The following is a 19,185-nucleotide window of genomic DNA, read 5'->3' on the forward strand; positions in this document are numbered from 1 at the left end:
ATGCAAATAATCATATTGCGCGCGGTGAGAAGTTGTTTTTACCTTCAAGAAATTTCACAGTTTTGTTATATCACATCACGCTCTCGTTTGGAAGGATGCATTTCCGATACTTTATTGTCTGTTTCACTGCATTAACTGAGCACTGGTAACTTGTACTGTGCATTAAAAGGGCAATCCTGCTCTTGTTTTTCCCTATAAATGTCAGTAAAGATGCCACTTATAGTTTTTTATTATCAGTTCAAAACTGAAGCGGTTGTGTTATGCCATTTCCACCAACTGATGGACAGGTATACCAACCAATTACATTTGTCGTGTAATTCTTGTAAGAAGACAAAAAGACAGAAAACTCCAAGCAAAGACGTGCTTTTTCTCTCTATTTGCTGCAGGTGGCCTTTATCAAGTTCGAGCATTCTATCAAAGCGCACTCCATTCTCACCACATCGTTCCTCTAGTAATAGTAAGTTTTTAATGACCATACATATACGTCATTGGTTCTACTTGCAGTGCCCCACTAAGTAAAATGTGACTTGTCCCGGTTCTATTTAACTTTGTTGCATTTTTAATATTATGTGGGTATAGAAAACAGGGTAGTATAGTGTTCGTTTCTTTCGCATGCATCAATCAACAAAGCTACCACGGTTTGTTTGAACGCAGGATGTAAAACTTGGCAAAATTTTGTAAAAGTGAAGATTCCCCATAAAACAGTCACAATGATCTACTGATTTAATAATATGTACTTGGCCGCATGATAACATTTTTCAATGCGCACATTTGTTGAAAACTACTGGAGGCTATTGCGAAATGAATAAAAATCACGTTGGTGAAAACCTCAATGAAGGTAATTAAAGGCAGGCAGTCGTCTGTTCTATGTGATCATTCCCATTTTACCCCGTTTCCTATCCGCTTCTATCGTACGACTGTGCCCAGTGAAAAGCTTAATATTCGTTTTGATACAAGCATTAAAAAGTGAAGACACGCTCTTAAGGCGGTTTTTGTGTTAAAGTTACCCCTCAGTGACATTTATCGGCCTTCTTCAAGAAAGGTAGTTTGCCGAAGTCTGAATATCTGCGCAAGACGCGTTGAATGTTCATCATTGTTGCGTTTAAAGGGTTTGTTCTTTTGCTCTCTCCTTCACTCGCGTTTCCTCTTTCCGCATTTTACAGCTTTTCTTTTTGTTCGATCGCCAATTACTCTTTTTTACGTGTATGTGTACACCAAAATCAATAATTGAAGGTTGCAGGCTATCACAAAGCTGACTTCCACTGAAAAAAAAAAAGGCCCTGCCGTTCGACAAGTTTCGCTAGCGTGACAATTGCACTAAAAGACAGTCACACCGCAAGCTCGAAGTGCACCCTTCATGGACCCTGTTGTCAAATCTTAGGTCGACGAAAACACTTCATCCAAGAGCGAAGCATTTTTTTTTTCGCTAGAAGCGTTGACAGCTGGTCACGTATTTGTTCGTTATGCATTTGGCTCTAAGGTACCTAGTTGTACAGCTGTTTGATAACCAGCGAACACCATGGCTTTGAGAATGTGGAAGGCAACTAACTTCCGACGAAAACTAGTTTAGATATACTTATTTTTGCTTTCAGTGCAATCCTAATCAGCTACTCTAACCGATGCTGAACTCTTTTTGTTTACAGAATACCATTTTTTGTTTATGTGCAATACCGTGTCTGCTGCTCCTGGGTGAAGGACACTCAAATGTTGTGTTTCAACTGGAGCGTGATGGAATACCTTGCAAGGTGAGTTAATATTTATGCCTTCGCAATTAATGCCACCCTTTTGTGCACATTCTCCTCCCAGCATAAGTGTGAGTGTGACTAGTGAATGGCTCTCCATTCTCTTAACATATCATCCTTTGTACATCTTCGTCATCACAACGCTTCGTCATAGTGGGAGATGCTTATTTGCGAAGTGGAATGATAGATGGTTGCGGAGGGCTTCGCCCAGAATCCAACCTTTCTTCCATCACGACGTCTACTGGGTCAGTGCAGTGCAGTGGTCATTCACTTCCATTTTCACGTGGAAAGATCACACCTGTTCATGGTGTTCGCATGGCAGTGTTCATCGTTTAGACCGTCGTTTCAGTTTCTCCTCCTGTTATCTTTCCTCGAAGAAAGATATCTGCATTTCTGTGCTCACCCTAATATATCGGCGTCATCTTCAGTTTTTAGGATGATGCTTTAGAAGCCTCACACAGCGCGAATCTTGACCGTCGGTATTGGGGTCGCGGATTATAGGAGGGAGCGTGAGCGATGCAATAATGATCAAGTGATCACAACAAGATATAACGTCCTCATGGCCTCACTTATCACCAAAATATGTGTTAACATGTGACGTAACGTCACATGAGTGCGTCATGACATGAGACCACCGCTTTGTCAAAAACGTTGCGAAATCAGGCGATGTGTCTGCGATCCTGGAGACAGTGAAAAAGCGCGTTAGGTCCAGAAAGCTTTGAAAGGGTGGAGGCGCACATTCAGTTCATGTACTCAAAAGTACAGTTGAGTTTCGTCTTCGCGTCCCCTTAGCTAAAAGCATATTGTACCCTGTCAGTTCTTTTGTGATAGACATCTCCTTGGGGAGTATCGGTACATATGGTAGCTTCTGTTCTGACTTGTGTGACATTTGCTTTTAGCGGAACACTTGGGAACACACGCCTATTTGAGATCTTTCAAGTACGAAGCTGTGCACCAAGAGGCGGCCTTCGAGATTTAGCTGGCGCTTCACACATCTCTGAAAAAAGTTTTGAATGTTCTGCCAGAGCTGGAAGTGCGAGCTGCCAAGCTGTAATGAAAGGGCTCCTGGCAATGTTAACGTCTGAAAGCCAGTTATGCAGTTATTTTGCTTATTGCACCTATAGTACTTAAGCAATTATCGCGAGCTCCTGCCTTCATCTGCAGGTTTGATGTATGTACAGGCGTGAGCAAACGTGTGCAGACCACGGGATCACGTTGCTAAAGGCATCAACTTGCAATGTAGCGACGACACGCATGCTGTCGTGTGCATGCACGTCCCGTCATACCGGTTCACCGCTCATGTCATTTCCTCTGACGTGGTTACAGCACTCATAGCCCAAACAACGATTGAGTGCCACTTTTTGCTCCATATAGTATGTACTTTTCTTCTTTGATTTTTTTTATGAAGCGAAGTGCTTTTTGCCACAGAGCCGGTTCCAGCGCCAGGATCACCTCTTCATTCATACCGGTTGCATAGCGTAAATAATCTTACCTAGCATTCCAAAACCTGACGAAGCCAAGCACAAGAAATTTCGTTTTCTCATCTATGCTTGCTTTTGTCGATGCAAGCTGCGTGGCGCTTATAGTGAAGGCGCGTCTTTGGGCCATCATTGCAATTCCTTGATGGCGCATCAATTGCCATGCTACCCATTCTCGCAATCTTGATATCTTTCTGCACATCTCCAGACACAAGAAAATTTGAATTTTACAGGCTGCTTGTGCTTCGTAAGTTTATGTGAATAATTGCTCTGCATTAATGACATTTATTCTGATGAGCGTTCTATGTAGCAGCATATTTTTCAATTAAGCAAAGCTAAGCGCAATTTGCATATTTCTGCGACATCCTGCACCTTTACCTTGCATGGGCTTCAATGTCACGACAATTATTCGGTAATATATATATTTATTTCTACGTTGAATTGGAATGATTTACCCTAATGAGGCTATATTTGGTCTAGAGCAATTAGCATTTTCTTCAGCTTGGATTATCTGATCTGACTATATTCCGTCTTCAAATAGCTTATTTGCATTTATTATTAAATTGCCCAATTACACCTCATTTTATTTATAATATTTATCAATGCCATGATAAACCATGCTTAGTATGAATTATTTATGCTCACCTTGCCAATGCCTAATTAGCTTAGTTATACATGATTCACTTAGTCCGGTCACGTGAAACACCAGCATTTTGGTTGTGTTTAAATATCAGGCTAAATACTCCACCATAATCATTACGCCTCTTAACGAACTCTAAATAAACATAAATGAGCAAATTAGTATACAGACATTGAGGGCTATAGTAGAAAGATATGTGGAGTTTAACTTCCCCAAATCACCATATGATTATGAGAAAGGCTGTAGTGAAGGGCTCCGGAAATTTCGACCACCTGGGGTTCTTTAACGTGCACCCAAATGTGAGCGAGCACACGGGCCTACAGCATTTTTCACACCATCGAAAGTGCGGCCGCCACAGCTTGGATTCGATTCCGTGACCTGCGGGAAAGAAGCCGAGTACCTTAGCCACGAGACCACCGCGGTAGAGCAAGGTTATAGTATCTTCTTGGGTTTGGCTTCTGTGAGCTCATAGAGCAGTCTACTCGTATTAATTGGCAGCAATATTGTTCGCCTCATCGGGTCTAATTTCGCTCGGCTAAATTAAATGATAGCATGATCAATTATGCCTAATTATAGTTGGCTGTACGTGTAAGTACGTCTCTCGACCTATCAATGGTGCGTCGAAGCTTTGCTATGCTTAACAGAAAAACATCAAGCTGGACTGGGCTGAATCAAACCTACTTACACCTGACTTTAATAGGTTATATCACACTCAACTAGGCTTGATTAGATTTAGCTACACTTCGATTGACTTTAATAGGCTGATTTAAGTTCGACTTGGTCCAACCCAACAAAGGCAAGCTGAGCTGAGAAAACTTAATTTTGTGTGCTTCGACTCACCAGGTTCGGTGATGCTAGCTCGCTACGCTTAGTTATGCTAATCAACGGGTATATATAACGCTGTGAGCCTGGCGCTAGAACCAGCTTCATCACAGCCGCTACGTAGAAAAAAACAGCCCACATTTGATGGAGCAAAAAAAGTGACACCCAGTTGTTCTGGCCACGATTGCCCTAACCGCGTCGGAAAAATGGACATAAGAAGCCAACCAATATGTAGTGTGCATGCGCACCGCAGCAGGCGACTTGTCGCCAGATGACTCATCGATGCTTTCGGCCACGCAGTTTCGTTGTCTGCCCACTTTTACTGACGCCTGTACATGAACATCGGAGTGGTCAAATGTGACATTAAGGTTTGAATTATTCACTGGAAAAGTCTTGCAGAAGCGATGAGGTCACTGATCGTCGTCATAGCGATCAACAGCTACGCGTTTCGCTGTGTCCCGAGTGCGACTATTGCGTGCTATGTTCGTTTGAGCTTGCACAAGCCTTCAATGTCGAGCAATATGTAATCGATACCCCCTTAATACGTGTTGATAACCATCCGATTCCCCAAAATTTAACAAAATGTCACGAAGTGCATGTGTATGCCTGATTGAATTTGAATAACTTGAAGTTTACATCGATCGAAAGCCAATCGATAGCCAGACAGTACTAATCGATATCCACTGAATGCCCCGTTATTTACAGAAAATGTGACGAAAAGAATAGTTATGCTTGCTTGAACTTTGATTCACTTCTCAAGCCAATCGGAAAACAATAGGTATCCACTCAACACCGTTTAATAATCAATCAATACTTCATAATTCACAGAAAATACCGTGCACGCTAGCCTGAGCTCATTCAAGATCAGGTTTACATGCAAAACTGATCAACAGCCACTCGATAACCAACCCTCAATGTCGGATAATTGAAAATGCTGATTATGATCTGGGCGACACCAGATCATAACTAACCGCCCAATTTTCCCTTTTTCGAGCAATCTATTTTAATTGATAATTAGTCAATAACCCTTCGTATGCAAATATAATGGAACATGACACCGGCATAACATAGTCATAAATATCAATAATAGTTGTTGTGATTCAACGTCTCGAAACCACCATGTGAATGCGATAGACGCCGTAGTGGAGGGCTTCGGAAATTTCGACTGCCTCGGATTCTTTAACATGCACCTACATCTAAGCCCCAATGCCACGAGCACATTAGCCTCCATCAAAAACGCGGCCGCTGCGGCTGGAGCATCACCACATTCAGTTTAATATAGCAAGTTGTGGTAAAGAGATGAGGGGTTGACCAAGAGGGTGAGGCCACCACGTTTTCCTCAGTCTTCGCATTCCTAGTTCGTAAGTGCCCCAATTTTTTTCTGTGAATGCAAGGTGCCTTCACAGAAATGCAGGCTTAATGTTAAAAAATGTTGATATACATAAAGCTCTTCTTTCTTTTTACTCCCTTAGGGTGGTCTTCGCAGTGGTGGAATTTTTAAGGAGGCGTCTTCATTTCCACTACAGAACCCCTTGAAGCAAGATTTCATCTCCAAAATCATATTCTCTCGACCGGGATTCCGTTACAGCGTCATCAAACGCAACGTGCAGTGGTTACTGCCTCCAGTCAATACTAACAGCAAGAAAGCAACAAAAGAAGCTAATATCGTGGCAAATACACTACCATGTGTTGGCACGACTGAAAGCTCAGGATGCAGTGAAAATCCTGCGTTTACAAGCGTAATTACTGGAAGCATTGCCCGTGATGTTGATGGACGAACTCTTAGGCGAAGTACTTATAGTCATGGTGCGAAGTTTTGGAGAAGTTCTTTGAGCAACGGTAATAGTCATGACTTCAAGGAAGTTAGAGAAATTGGTGGACATCATCGTTACAAGCGAGCATTGCCAGACGATGGCCTTCGGCATATGAACGAACGATATAAATTTCTCCTGGAAAGCAATGATCTCGACAGCGATGAGGTACCGCTTATACCAGGTGAGAAGGCCGGTGTTGGTGCTCAAAACTGGACGGCGGGAACCAACATGGGTTTCGCTGGTCACAAAAGCCTATTTAATCGTTACAGGAACGACCCCACTCTCGACAATCGCTTTGTCTACGGTCGCCACGGTCAGATAAATAGACATTATCGTGGCAGTGACGTCCGTCGGGCCTTGGCTGTGCTGGCTACCTCAGGCTTTCTTATGGGAGGACGAGGACGCAGCGGAATCAGTACTAGTCGTAACGTATTCAGTAGTCATGACGTAGTCACTAATAATGCATATTCAAGTCGTTCTAAGAGCCTCAGCCGCCTCTCTTCAGTTGGTGGAACCAGTGGAAGAAATTCTGGGTCCACTGGCCTTATCGGCGCAAGTAGCGGGGGCAGCAGCAGCGGTAGTAGTGGCCATGGAGGTAGCAGCTATAGGAGTAGCAATCACCGTGGTAGGGGGCGGATGGGCAGCAGCTACGGCAGCATCAGCCGGGGGCGCAGTGGTCGCGGAGGCAGACGAAGTGGACGCGGTGGAGGTGGCCGTGGTTCACGAGGATAACTGACTCTCTGCTTGAAGCAAGAGTATAAAATATACAGCTGACTCACGTAAGAAGCTGGTTAACCAAACCCCTTTGAGTGCGGCCTTAGGTACATATTAGGAACCTGGATCTTTTTCAAGTTGCACGCAGGACATGAATTGGCTGTTAGTGCTTCATTGACACGTGAATTATCCCTCAACATGCAAGACTGAAATTGCTCAGAAAAAAATTTCAGGACATGTTGTTTGAAGCCCACTCTTGAAATCTCGCACTGTTTTACCAGAAAAATGTTGCGATCTATTCCCATTTTTTGCATTCACGTGTACTAGCTGCCGCAACGTTTTTTAACACGATTGGGGACTGGCTGCTTAACTCGCTCACATACACAGCATATATATATATATATATATATATATATATATATATATATATATATATATATATATATATATTGTCAGTACCTCTCGCTTGGTCTGCGAGAGGTACTGGGATCGTTACCCAGCACCTCCACCAGATGTCACGGGGTCGTGACGTGGCCGCAGACAGGAGACTTCGTGTTGGGATTTAACTGTTTATTTGGGCGAACCTGTACCCGGTAAACGGAAAGTCCATTTACAGCAGCAGTCTCGCACAGATAGATAGCGGCGATCGAGTCGGCCTTCGATCAACAACTGACAAGCGGCGAAGCGCGTCGGCATTCATTTATACTCTTGCCGTCGAATGTTCTAGCGTTATCGCTGGCAGCGGCGTAGGTTCCAGAACAATCTGTACCGTTCGCACAGTGGGCGTGATCTTATCGAAATTATCTACTACAGTCCGGAACCTTCTCGAAAACTGCAGGCGCGGTTCGCGCTGAGAATGGTGTGGTGTTTTGGGACGATAACAAAAACTTGGGAAATGGAACGGCATTATATATATATATATATATATATATATATATATATATATATATATATATATAGAGAGAGAGAGAGAGAGAGAGAGAGAGAGAGAGAGAGCACTTGAATCATCGTGCGCACTGACGCGCGAGCGGGCTTGTCACGTGGTATTTTTTTTTATTTCGCAGGCATTTGTAATTAGCAAAAAACACTAATACCTAACAGACATAATGTTCAAAACCATGTATACGGACGTTTTGTAAAATGATCTACAGCTTTCTCATTGAGATATTTTATTCACCTTCGTTCCTTCAAAAGTTTGTTAATTAAACAGATCTAATTAAACAATATTTGAGAACAAAAAATATTCTGACTAATTCCAGGCAATGGTCAGCAACATGCAGTTGGTTGCGTCGTAATTGCGTGTGCCGGCCTATTTTTAAACTCTGGCTAAAGTTACCTGACACACCCTATATATAAATCTATATATAAGGCACCACACTATCGTTAGTTTGGTCATATATTTAACCGCAAATGGGTTAATTCGGATTATCCTCGGAGCACGCCGAGAGTGAGCGAGAAGCGGCCAGCTGCAAGAAAAAAGAAAAAATGAAGAGAGTGAGAAAAAAGAATGAAAAAAAAAAACTAAGAGAGAGAAGAAAGCGAGAAAGAAGGAGCAAAAGAATGAATGAAAGAAATACTACATCGAGCAGGCACACACCAAGCTTCGCTTTCTCTGTTTTGCCGATCAGGAAAGGGCTGCAAAATTTTTTAGGGATGAAGCTTCTTATGGTGGGGGTCCTTCTCTCCTCCGTATGTATGCAGTCCGTGACATAGAGACCAGTCAAGTGCAGGCTCTAACTTTGGAACTTAGCAAGAAGAAAACAGAGTGAGAGGAGAAGAATGAGCACGTCCAATGACTTGAGGTTGGCCAGAAGACTTTTTCGTGCAACGGTCTTCGTGCTAGAGAATCAGCTCTCTCTGGCGTCATGCTCCTATACCATCCTTAAGCACAGTCGGCAGACGAATGAAATTCAGAGAGAAACATTGCAGGCAGAACTTGCAAAGCATCCATCCATCCTTCCGATGCGTGCTCTAATGGAGTAGGAGCGGACGGACCGATAGATGGACGGAGGCACAGACATACTAACGGACGGATGGAGCCCGGCAGCGGTGGCTGCATTTCCGATGGAGGTGGAAATGTTCTAAGCCCGTGTGCTCAGATTTGGGTGCACATTAAAGAACCCCGGGTGGTCGAAATTTCTGAACTCCTCCACAACTGCGTCTCTCGTGGTAATATGGTGGTTTTATGACGTTAAACACCACATATTAATCAATCAATCGCCCCCCTGTTCTCTCTCACGCTCACTGGCAAGCCATGAAATTAGTCTGTCAAAAAATTTAATAGAAGTACTGAGGAGTTAAAGCCACCAGAGTGTCTACGAGAGAAACGTAATACACATTCGCCTAGTTATCAATGGAGAATCCAAGAGCACAAAATTGAAACGCACGGGTTAATCGCAAAAATAAAGCAATGACTGCGAATATACAACAAGTTTCAAAATTATACATGTAAAGGCGGCAGCTTACTCTAATGACGCGACCAAGAGCTCGTTTCGCGTAAATTCCAGTGCCGGCAGTTGCGTCATTATTTGCGAGCGATAAATCAGCACTGTTCGTGAGTGCATAATCGAGGAGGTTGATACAAATAAAAATGAATTAAAAGCTGTATGTTTGAGTGGAACAAGGAATTGGAACACATGACCCTCAGTCTTTCGTGTGGTGCGTTCCTCCGCTTGACTTCCACAAACTTGCGCTCCAGTGGAGTAATGGTGGCCTAATTATATACACCATTTACCTTTGGCGGTGCGCACATCTCATATTTTGTTGAGCGTCGCAGAGGCTTCAGTGTCACTGGTAGATGACGCAAAGTAGTCCTGGGCGCGCTTCTAAACGGCATCGCCTCGCTGTATTTCTTCGAGCCTCGTGCACCGATATAAAAGCGGAGGGCGTTCGCGCTTTAGTTTTAATCGAGGCACTGTTAAGGTCTTCATGGAGAAGCTGAGTGAGGCAAAGAATCGGTGAAGAGATACCATAGGGTTTCCTAAAATTACGAGAGGGGACTCTGGGGCTGCGATTGTTCAGCGACGACGAGAATGATGCTGTTGAGAAACTAGAGACAAGACTGCGGCGATGAGGCCATGCCGTGTTCGCAACATTTATTTGGGTGAGGACATAGCGAAGTGGTATCGCCTGCCGCGTCCAGCCAGGTTCATAAGCGAAGCCCTTCTGCCACGCGTAGCTCACTCCTCGTGAGCCACGTGGCTTCATTATTCTTGAGCGTGGCCTGCTCACAAAGACTGGCGTGACAGCACGATGGGACATGAGCTCCCCCCTCCCCTCCCCAGCAGCGCTTTGCGCGATCGGAAACATATGTAGAAAAAAGGAGAGGGAGAGGTATTATCTACATGAAAGACAATTCGTAAGATGTCCGTTTTGGAAGTCCAGGTTGTCAACATGAAATGGGGCAGGGTCGTGATGCTTTTAGGGGTGATGCTCCTTATTGCGGCACTCGTTCGTCGCCCGTAGTCGTAGTAGTAGTCGTAGTGTGTAACTAGTCTTACATTTTGACTTCCAAGGTGGTGGCGGTCAGAGATTTCTTCTGTGCGTTGTTGAACAATAAAAATTCGCAGCGTGCGCGTTAACTAAAAGCCGAATTCCCCTGTCTCTCATTCCCCATTAGCAGCCATTGCCATGTACATTGAGCACTACCTGACAAGAAAGGGTTGCTACGTTATACTCACTGGGCAAATCCTCCTTGGTTTAATAAAGGTTTAGCAAGTGTTGGGCCGCAGTGCCATGAAAACAGTGAACTAGTATATACCATAAACTCGAGGTGGTTAAAGGTGGGAAGTAGACACGAAGAGCAAGCCGTAAGAAAGTGTGCGTGTGCCACCTCTCGTTTAGTCCTTGAAATGTCCGCTGGATGGCGGTGCATATGCGGAATATATGATGAAAAGATGCGAGATGGTGGTACTTGGAGTGTTGAATAGATGGACGAATGGACACACAGACAAATGCATGGACGGACTCACGGATGGCTGCACCGACGAATGGACGCATGGACGGACGCAGGGGCAGATGCATGGACAAACGCAGGGACGGACGCACAGATGGACGTGCGGACGCACAAACACAAGCATGTACGGACGGGCGAATGGACGCATGGACGGTCACACAGACGGACGCATGGACGGACGGAAGCAGGAACGAATGGACGGAGGGATGCTTCACCCCACTCTCCGTCATTCACTCCGTGGAGATGCTGCCATTTTTTTCTGGTGGTCGGCACTAGGAGAAATGTATTGGCTGAGGAAGAAGGCACCGAGGCGTAGTTGCGAAGGCTTGGTGGCTGCGTTCGTGAGGGCTCCAGGTAGCGCGAGTGGACGCGGCTGTGAAGTCACAGCTAACGTTGGCAGCGGGTCGGTGGTGCTCGTGTAGAAGTCGGTGGCGGTGCAATAACACATTCTATGTTCTAGTGCAGCTGGCGTATCGACCCGAATATACAGGTTGACTGATGCAGAAACACCGTACTCGAAGGACCATGCGAAGGACGACTCGCGATTGGTCAGCGCGTCGAGCTGAGGTGGATGAAGATGGCGACGTGCCAAAGGGAATGCCTGCATTCGAGTTACACGCTTGGTGGTTCGCATCCCTCGTCAAAAACATGGCAGGAGGCATGTCATGAAAGAGAGCAAACGCGCATTATGGAGGACGCGCATTAGCGTCGAAGAGCCTTCGGTAGTCGGCGAAGCCCCTTCGGTAGTCGGTGAACTAGGGCTCGTGCACGGGTCGACGTGGCCGATGACTGCATCTGTGGCAGGCGCAAAGTGAGTGGTGTGCTCTGCCATAGGTGGAGCAGGCACGTCGTAGGTTGACGCGTCGGTCATGGTGGCAGCATCCAGCACATTCGGTCGTGTTTGGTGAGGGGCACAAGCTTCTGCTGCAGGGTACATCAACGGAGATGCTAGGGGCTTCTGGCAGAAAACATAGAGCACTGACTTGGATAGGGAGTCAACTTCGGACATCGTCAACGGTGAAGCCTGTGCGATGGGGGCCGAGTAGCAGGCGTGAAGATGTCCCAGTTCATAGCTGACTTCAAGGTGTGCGGCAATATAGCCGTCATGGAGTCTGACATGTCCGAGAAGTCATAATCTGTAGAGGTCGTAGAAGACGTGTGGGTGGTGAGCATGCCAGAAGGACCATAGGCCCAGGACTTCGAAAAAAACGCACCTCATGGCAGACTGGTCATCGGCAGCAGGAACATATTGAAGAACCTCGTCGGATCTGTGACCAGGTGCGAAAATCACTGCGCTAGTTGCTGAACGAGAGATGCTTCTGGCGGCTTACTGGTCCAATGCTGCACGATGGTCCTGAACCTCTTCGGGTTGGCAGTCAGGCGCGGTGATCGCGTTGCTAGTAGCCGGACGAGAGGTTGAAGTAAACGTAGCTGTGCAAGCGAAAGCTTGGTCAAGGCAGGCATGATGGCCGGTTGTTATCCCTTGCTGTGACTTTCGGGAAGCCGAGAAGTCGCGGGTCCACGAAATGGTCGGTAGGTAAGGCCGTCAAAGGCCATCACCGCAGAGCAGAGATTATCGTCAGGCTACGGGATAGGGCTTGAAGTGGCAGTGAGATGATAGAGCTGTACCATAAGGATGTCGAAAGGAATGACGTGCAGCAGTGGCTGGTCCGTGACGCCATTCACCGCGAGAACAGCGTCGAGCTGCATGAACGATACTTTGGACCAGGTCGACTGGAACGGCGGCACTGGCGGGCAGAGTCGTGGAAACATGGCAGCCAATGGCTCGTCAAAAAGTGCGTCCTTCAAATCACCAAGTTCTTCAAGTCTGGGACGGTGGCAGAGGCTTGGTCGGCTACACTATCTGCCCCGGGCGATTCGACGATCTCAGCTAAGCTAGCTGACTTGCCTGCAGACTCCATACCTTCCCAACACCTGTCGAAACCCGCGACACCACTCACGCTATGTACCCAGAGTCCACTGTAGTAGTGAACGCCATCAGTTTCCCCAGCGCACCAGTGCCTGCTGCTCAAACCGTCGTACACTGCCAGCCCAATCACGACTTCTTCAACGTCTCACGTGGCAACCAGCGTTCTCTAGACGTGCAAGCGAAAGTCTTCTCTAATCATTCTGAAGAGCCACAACGCAGGCACTTGTGCCAGCGCACAAGCACAATTGGCCCTCTTGGACAGCCATTCAGCTACGCACACGTTGTGTTGTCGCCATTTGATGGTGGGCTGCAGCAGTTCTATGCACAGCGGACGACTCGCGGTTCACCCAGGATGTGCATCGCGTTGTCGACATACGCACTGTTGTTGGCGCTCAGGAAGCCGCAGCGGACGACGATTGGCGTTGCGTGGACCACGGCGTTCTCATCACTTGCACCGACGACATTCGCAATGCCCCTCACTACATTTCTTACGGATGCTAGCGAAGCTCAAACATCGGGGTCCTCGCCCGCTGCGTGATTTCCATTGCCACCCGCCGGAACTATTGGCCTCCTTCGTACGCCTTTTAACTGGCGGAATTCAAACTTCCAAGTGGACACAATATGCATCGCCACACATGTATATATTGTATATATGTTCATATATTTTTATATTTCTTTTCTATCGCCTAACACGCTAGGCGGGAAGCCCTTATGGCGTAGCTCTAGGGGTGGTCAGCCGGCTGAAGAAAAAGATGACGAGCGCTGGTGGCTAGTGGCGGGAGGCAGCTGGAACGTTCGTGCTTCCGAAAAACGTAAAAGGCTGCATTTTCTATTGGTACCAGGCCACCGCGGATTATATTTGAACGAAATGGCGGACTCTTTAGAAGCAGTATCCCTAAGTGGGCCCACCATCCCAGTTTCGCCAGATACGGCTTACGGGACAGCGCTAAGGTTTTGAAATGCTTGTCTGCAATTAGGAATAGGTAATTTGGATAAATTTAAATATTTCGAGCATTTAAGGTATTGCTAGAATAAACAGTGGTGTGTATCTCGCCAGTTAGAGGTCACTTATGCCAGATCGCGCTGTACAGTTCCACAACTAAATTGTTACTTTAACAAAGCTCGACTCAAGGCGTCACCACTGTGCATTTTTTGCAACAAAATTGAAACAATTGAACATTTCTTTTTATTCTGTCGTCGTTACACTTATCAGAGAAAAAGATTTTTAGTAGCCCCATTACAAAAGCTAGTAATAAAAGTAAATCTACCAGTACTTTTATCATTTAGCGGCACTTTATTTGGTTACTGCCACAGGGATATATGCTCCACTGTGTTTGATTACATCAATGCAACTAAAAGATTACCGTGCTAGTAAACGCGAACCTTTTCTGATCTTTATTTATACTTCATAGCGATGTCTGTCAGAAACAAGAGATGCTTTGACCTTTGACCGCTTGCTCAGCAAAAATTTTGTTTATTATATATAAACTAATTTTACAGATTGACTTTGATTTCATTTTAGATTCACTTAAGTCTCCTGCCACCCGGTTCTTGGCCCATCATTCTCTGTGGGTGAGTGCCATCCATATGAGGTCATCAGCATCAGCTTCTAGCTATCTGGGCACCACGACCGCTGCTGTGCTTAGGCAGCTGCTTCCTCCAGTACGTCTCGTCCTCTCATTTAACCTGCGACGACAGCACGTATACGTCGGACGCCATATACGTCGCTACAATAGGTAGTACACGAATTTACCTAGTCTTCGTACTTGCGAGCGGCGAATAGCACTTGTGGCTTCGATTACTGTTGTGTTTTGGTTTTCTTCCAAAGGAAAGAACGAACCATTCCGAACTTCGTGACCCTATTTAGTATGGTAAGCCTAAATGAATAGCATAGTGAATTGCAACCACTGAACATTTGCCGATTTTTGTTTCGTGACAAAAGAGCTTCTAGCAACTCAAACGCCCACGAAGCCAGAAGAATTATTATTAGATGATTCCGTGTATTACCCATAATTAACATGCTCGCTGAAGCGCCGTGTGCTGGAGCTCCCACAGATACTAGCGCCAGAGTTCCCTATAGTGTATATATAGTAAACTCTATATGGTATACGAACAGAGTCTGATATGGTCATCGCGTTCTATTGTTGAAAGGGAAACTCACGTGTCCTCCTAGTTTTTGGATCCATTGTCGCGTAACTGGTATAAAGGAATGAGGCTCTCCAGAGAGAGATGGCGTGAACAGCGTGTGAATCTCACAATGACAAGCTACCAACGATAAGTAGCGATATAGGCCTCGTTGGTTCTTTTTACTTGTGTGTTTCACGCGTTCTCCACGTCGCCATAGAATACCAACCAGCTTGATTCAGGGAAAGACACTGCTTTAGTCCTTTTTTTCCGCGGTGAGAGGACAGCACTTAGAAGGGTGTAGACAAGGAGGTTTAAGAAAAACTTCTGGAGTGGAGGTCCCCTATTCACGCCTACGCAAGCGGGTGAAGCCGGGGAAACCGGTTGGCGGCCATCTTGCTCCAGGCAAGAGAGAGCGCAGACAACGTATCCAGCGCGCTTCCGTGGCGGCTTTTTCGAATGAAACGGGGCACTTAGTGTAATTAATTTCACTCGCATTTTTTTCTTCGTGTTAGATAAACAAGATCTGTACAAAGCCGTCAGTTACAATATTACACGTGAGCCGTACGCGATTACGTATTAGCGAATATGCATTACAACGGTTAGCTGCTGTAAGTGCGGATTCGCTTGCAATTCTCGAAATGAGGCTCACGGTGGAAGCAACACATGGGGTATATAAGTTTTTATTCATTCAAGGCTTTATACAATTTCCAAAAGCATATACAATAAAACAGAAACAATTCACACGAAAACGGCCTGATTCCCAAAACGCAGGTTATATCAGGCAACTCTATAACAACACACTAAAATTGCAAAAATTATAGAATATACCAGCTGCTCCGCTTTGTTCAACGCTGGTTCTCATCTGTACCTTACAGATTTTTAAATATAATAGTCCTTGTCAGCTGGGTTCGTACCCCACTGCGCGAGTTGTTGCGGTTGATTTCTTTGGAAATGTGGTGAAGCCTGATTGTTATATACAGGTTGGCAATCTTTTTCGCCAAAACGTAGATGTGATTGTCGAGTGGATCGCAGTCCAACAGATGAGGCTCTAACTCAGAAAATAATGCTTGTTCAAACACCTCCGTTAACACCTCTACCATGAGGCGATCACTGTTTGCATGCAACAATTTTAGGTCCTTACATTGAACCTGTAGGGCACGAAGCCCATTCTCCACAGTGTGGCAGATCTTCAAGACGTCTTTCGATGGCGCCACCAGACCACCGTTTGTTTTCACAGCTGTTAGTGGTGGCAGCCCACTAGAGAGCAGTGCAGAGCAGCATTCATCGCAAGATGTGCCACCATAGACTTTCCGTGCCACAAATCCTGCTATATATGGCACTACTGCGCCGACAACAGGCGAAAGGCTTGTGGGGAAGTCCACTCGCTGGGTGCAATCGTTATCATCGTCGGGTGGCTGCAACAGTGATGATCGTCTTAATGACGCCAGAGACGTTGGTGACTCAACAAGGCTTACGTCGCTTGAGGGACAGAGAACAGTCACAATATCCCGAGAACAGTTTCCAGCCTCTGATGATGCGACCTCTGTTCTAATAAGAAGACGCTTGTAGGCAGCTGTAAACTGTCAGGCAGCGGGGTTGTTGTTATAGCCGCCCTTTCCTCTTACGCAACCAAAAAATGTTTCCAGGTGGTCTTGAGACATTTTGTGGGTGAGCAAGTACTGCAGCTTCCCTGTTGCCACAAGCCTATCGAAGAGTGCTGTGACACTGCGCATACAGATCAGGAGTCCCACAAATCCGGTTTTTTGAGGCTCTCGATCACTGGTTTTTCTTTTGCGTCCTTGAGTTTTGTTATGTACAATTCAGCCTTCTCAAAAAAGGTCCTCATGGACGCCTCATTTGCCTTTCGCAGAGCTGCCTTTTACGACCTGCCAAACGGGTTTCTTGAGTTGAGGACATCAAAAAGACGGTCAAACATTCGTATGAATTCAGCCGTAGCATGTGCGCCTTTGAATTGCGGAAGCTTTAACGTGGACTCGCAAAAGTCGAGTGCGTCTGACACAGATGAACTGAGCGTTTGCACGGCAAGGCGAACTTTCATCTTTTGTTTTGCCCACTCAATATGAGCTCTTGTCAGCCTGTTCCCTAAGTGTAGTCCCTCATCCCGTTGCAACTTCTCGAGTTCTTCAATAAAGGACCACCTGACTTCTGATCCATTCAGGTCAACAAGGTGGTCCACAGACCCTAGGCAGTTTCGGATAAGCTTTAGCATGTGACATGCATCTAGGATTACAGACACCTTGTTTGGAGAATCTGTTTGTTCTGTTGAACTGTTAAAGCTTGTGTCAAATTTAGGGGAGCTGTACTTGAGATCAGCCCCTAGGCACCGAGCCATAGTGAAGTTCGAGGCGGCACCATCAAATATTAATGATGCTACTTCAACATCTATTGACGAGAGTGTCGACAGACATTCTTGTGTTAGTGCAGCTCTTTCAGATCCAGAAAGAGACTCGATGAAGAAATACCCCAGGGGTATTTTTAGTCGCATATTCATGCCGACCAGCATAAAAACGCAGACATTTGTCGCTTCGGGCAGGCTATCATCTGAGATACCTGTTCTAAGATCGATGTAGCCTACCACTTTCTTCCCAACAAGCTGAACATGTTTTTTGATGGCCATGTCATCCACCATGAGTGCTGCGATCAGGGGCTTGTCCTGGCTTTTGGCTAAATTTTTAATAAAATCAAAAGCCTCAGAGGTAAAACCCGGATCGCCATTTACAGATTTGTACCACTCACGCAACGTACGTTGCGAAGGCAAAGCGTTGTTAAATTTCGACCGCACATACTCATACGCTGCCGCAGAGAAGTAGTGCAGAGTGAGTGCGAATGCACGTAGCTCTGGGGGGTACATCTTGTTTGTTTTTTCATGGGCTCGGACAAGAAGCTGTTGAATTTCAGGCGAGAAAGTTGCTTCAAAGACCTCAAGGCCTTTTTCTGACAAAAGTTTCCTCTCTTTTAGCTCCTTGATCAAATTTTCTGACGCGTCACACCGCTTGCTTAGCCTTCTTTTGGATTGCTGCAGTGTCTTAACTTTCTTCTTTAGTTGGAGAACCTCTTGTGCAGACTCCTCTGCCTTGGAACGGTACCAATCCTTCGCCGGCGAAGAAGGCTCAGATGGCATTTCAACCGCTGCCTCAGCACTGACGACAGGTGACAGCACAGTCCGACACTTAGGGGACTCTCGCTTTCTTTTCGCCTGCAAGAAAAAAAATCAGTTATGCTCCAAAGTTCAGAAGCCGGGTATAATGGTCCCACCCACTGCTTAGACTGACTAGAAACGGGATTACTACCTCGGGGATCTTTTTATAGTTTCGGTGCGGAAGTTTAGCGTGCCCGTATTTATGCACGCACAGTGAAAAAAAAAAAGTTGGACAAGTAAGTGTACGTGACGTGCGCTTTGTCAGAGAGTGGTGTGATTTTGAACAGCACGTAGGAAACGAGAAACTGTGCCTACACATTCGGAAATCTATAGCCTATTTACCGTAACGAAAATGTACATTCGTGATGGTACTCACTGGTTTCTGGAGATGCGCAGGGAACGCAGGAAAAATGGTAGGAATGCTCCCTGGTCGCAGTCTGGTCGTTTGGCCCGTCCTGTCAAAGCAGTTGGCTTCAAAGTGCTCCGAGCAGAGAACGTCTGCATTCTTAGGCTCCCAGCCATCCCTCCGAACAGCACGCTGCCATGCGTCACGCAGCGTCTTGTCTTTCGGAAACCTGCGGTACCACACGCACAAAATTGGTTATTCAACTTCTACTCGCCAGCTGAAAAATGCTAATGAAAGTAAGTTTTGAGCTGAAACCGCGCTTCTCGAATGAGGTAGCGCGCCGAAGGAGACAAGCGATTGGAAGCGCTTTTTCCCGCGTACTTACACGTGAAAAGTGATTCCTGGCTTCTGCTTCGCACGATTAGTGCAGCCGAAGGCGACACACGAGCTCACCATA

General features: G+C 46.0%; 1 protein-coding gene across 1 annotated transcript; it reads right to left on the bottom strand.

The window, feature by feature from the left end:
* Positions 1–8,635: 8,635 nt before the first annotated feature.
* LOC119174003 (uncharacterized) lies at positions 8,636–19,185 on the bottom strand. Its single transcript, XM_075888056.1, has 6 exons — positions 19,114–19,185; positions 18,759–18,957; positions 18,030–18,439; positions 12,795–12,993; positions 11,847–12,189; positions 8,636–8,676 (listed from the first exon to the last, which is right to left on the bottom strand). The coding sequence occupies exons 1-6, from the start codon at positions 19,182–19,184 to the stop codon at positions 8,636–8,638; spliced, it is 1,263 nt and encodes a 420-aa protein (XP_075744171.1). The 5' UTR covers position 19,185.

This window comes from Rhipicephalus microplus, chromosome 3 (genome assembly GCF_043290135.1).
Source record: "Rhipicephalus microplus isolate Deutch F79 chromosome 3, USDA_Rmic, whole genome shotgun sequence".
Taxonomy (NCBI): domain Eukaryota; kingdom Metazoa; phylum Arthropoda; class Arachnida; order Ixodida; family Ixodidae; genus Rhipicephalus; species Rhipicephalus microplus.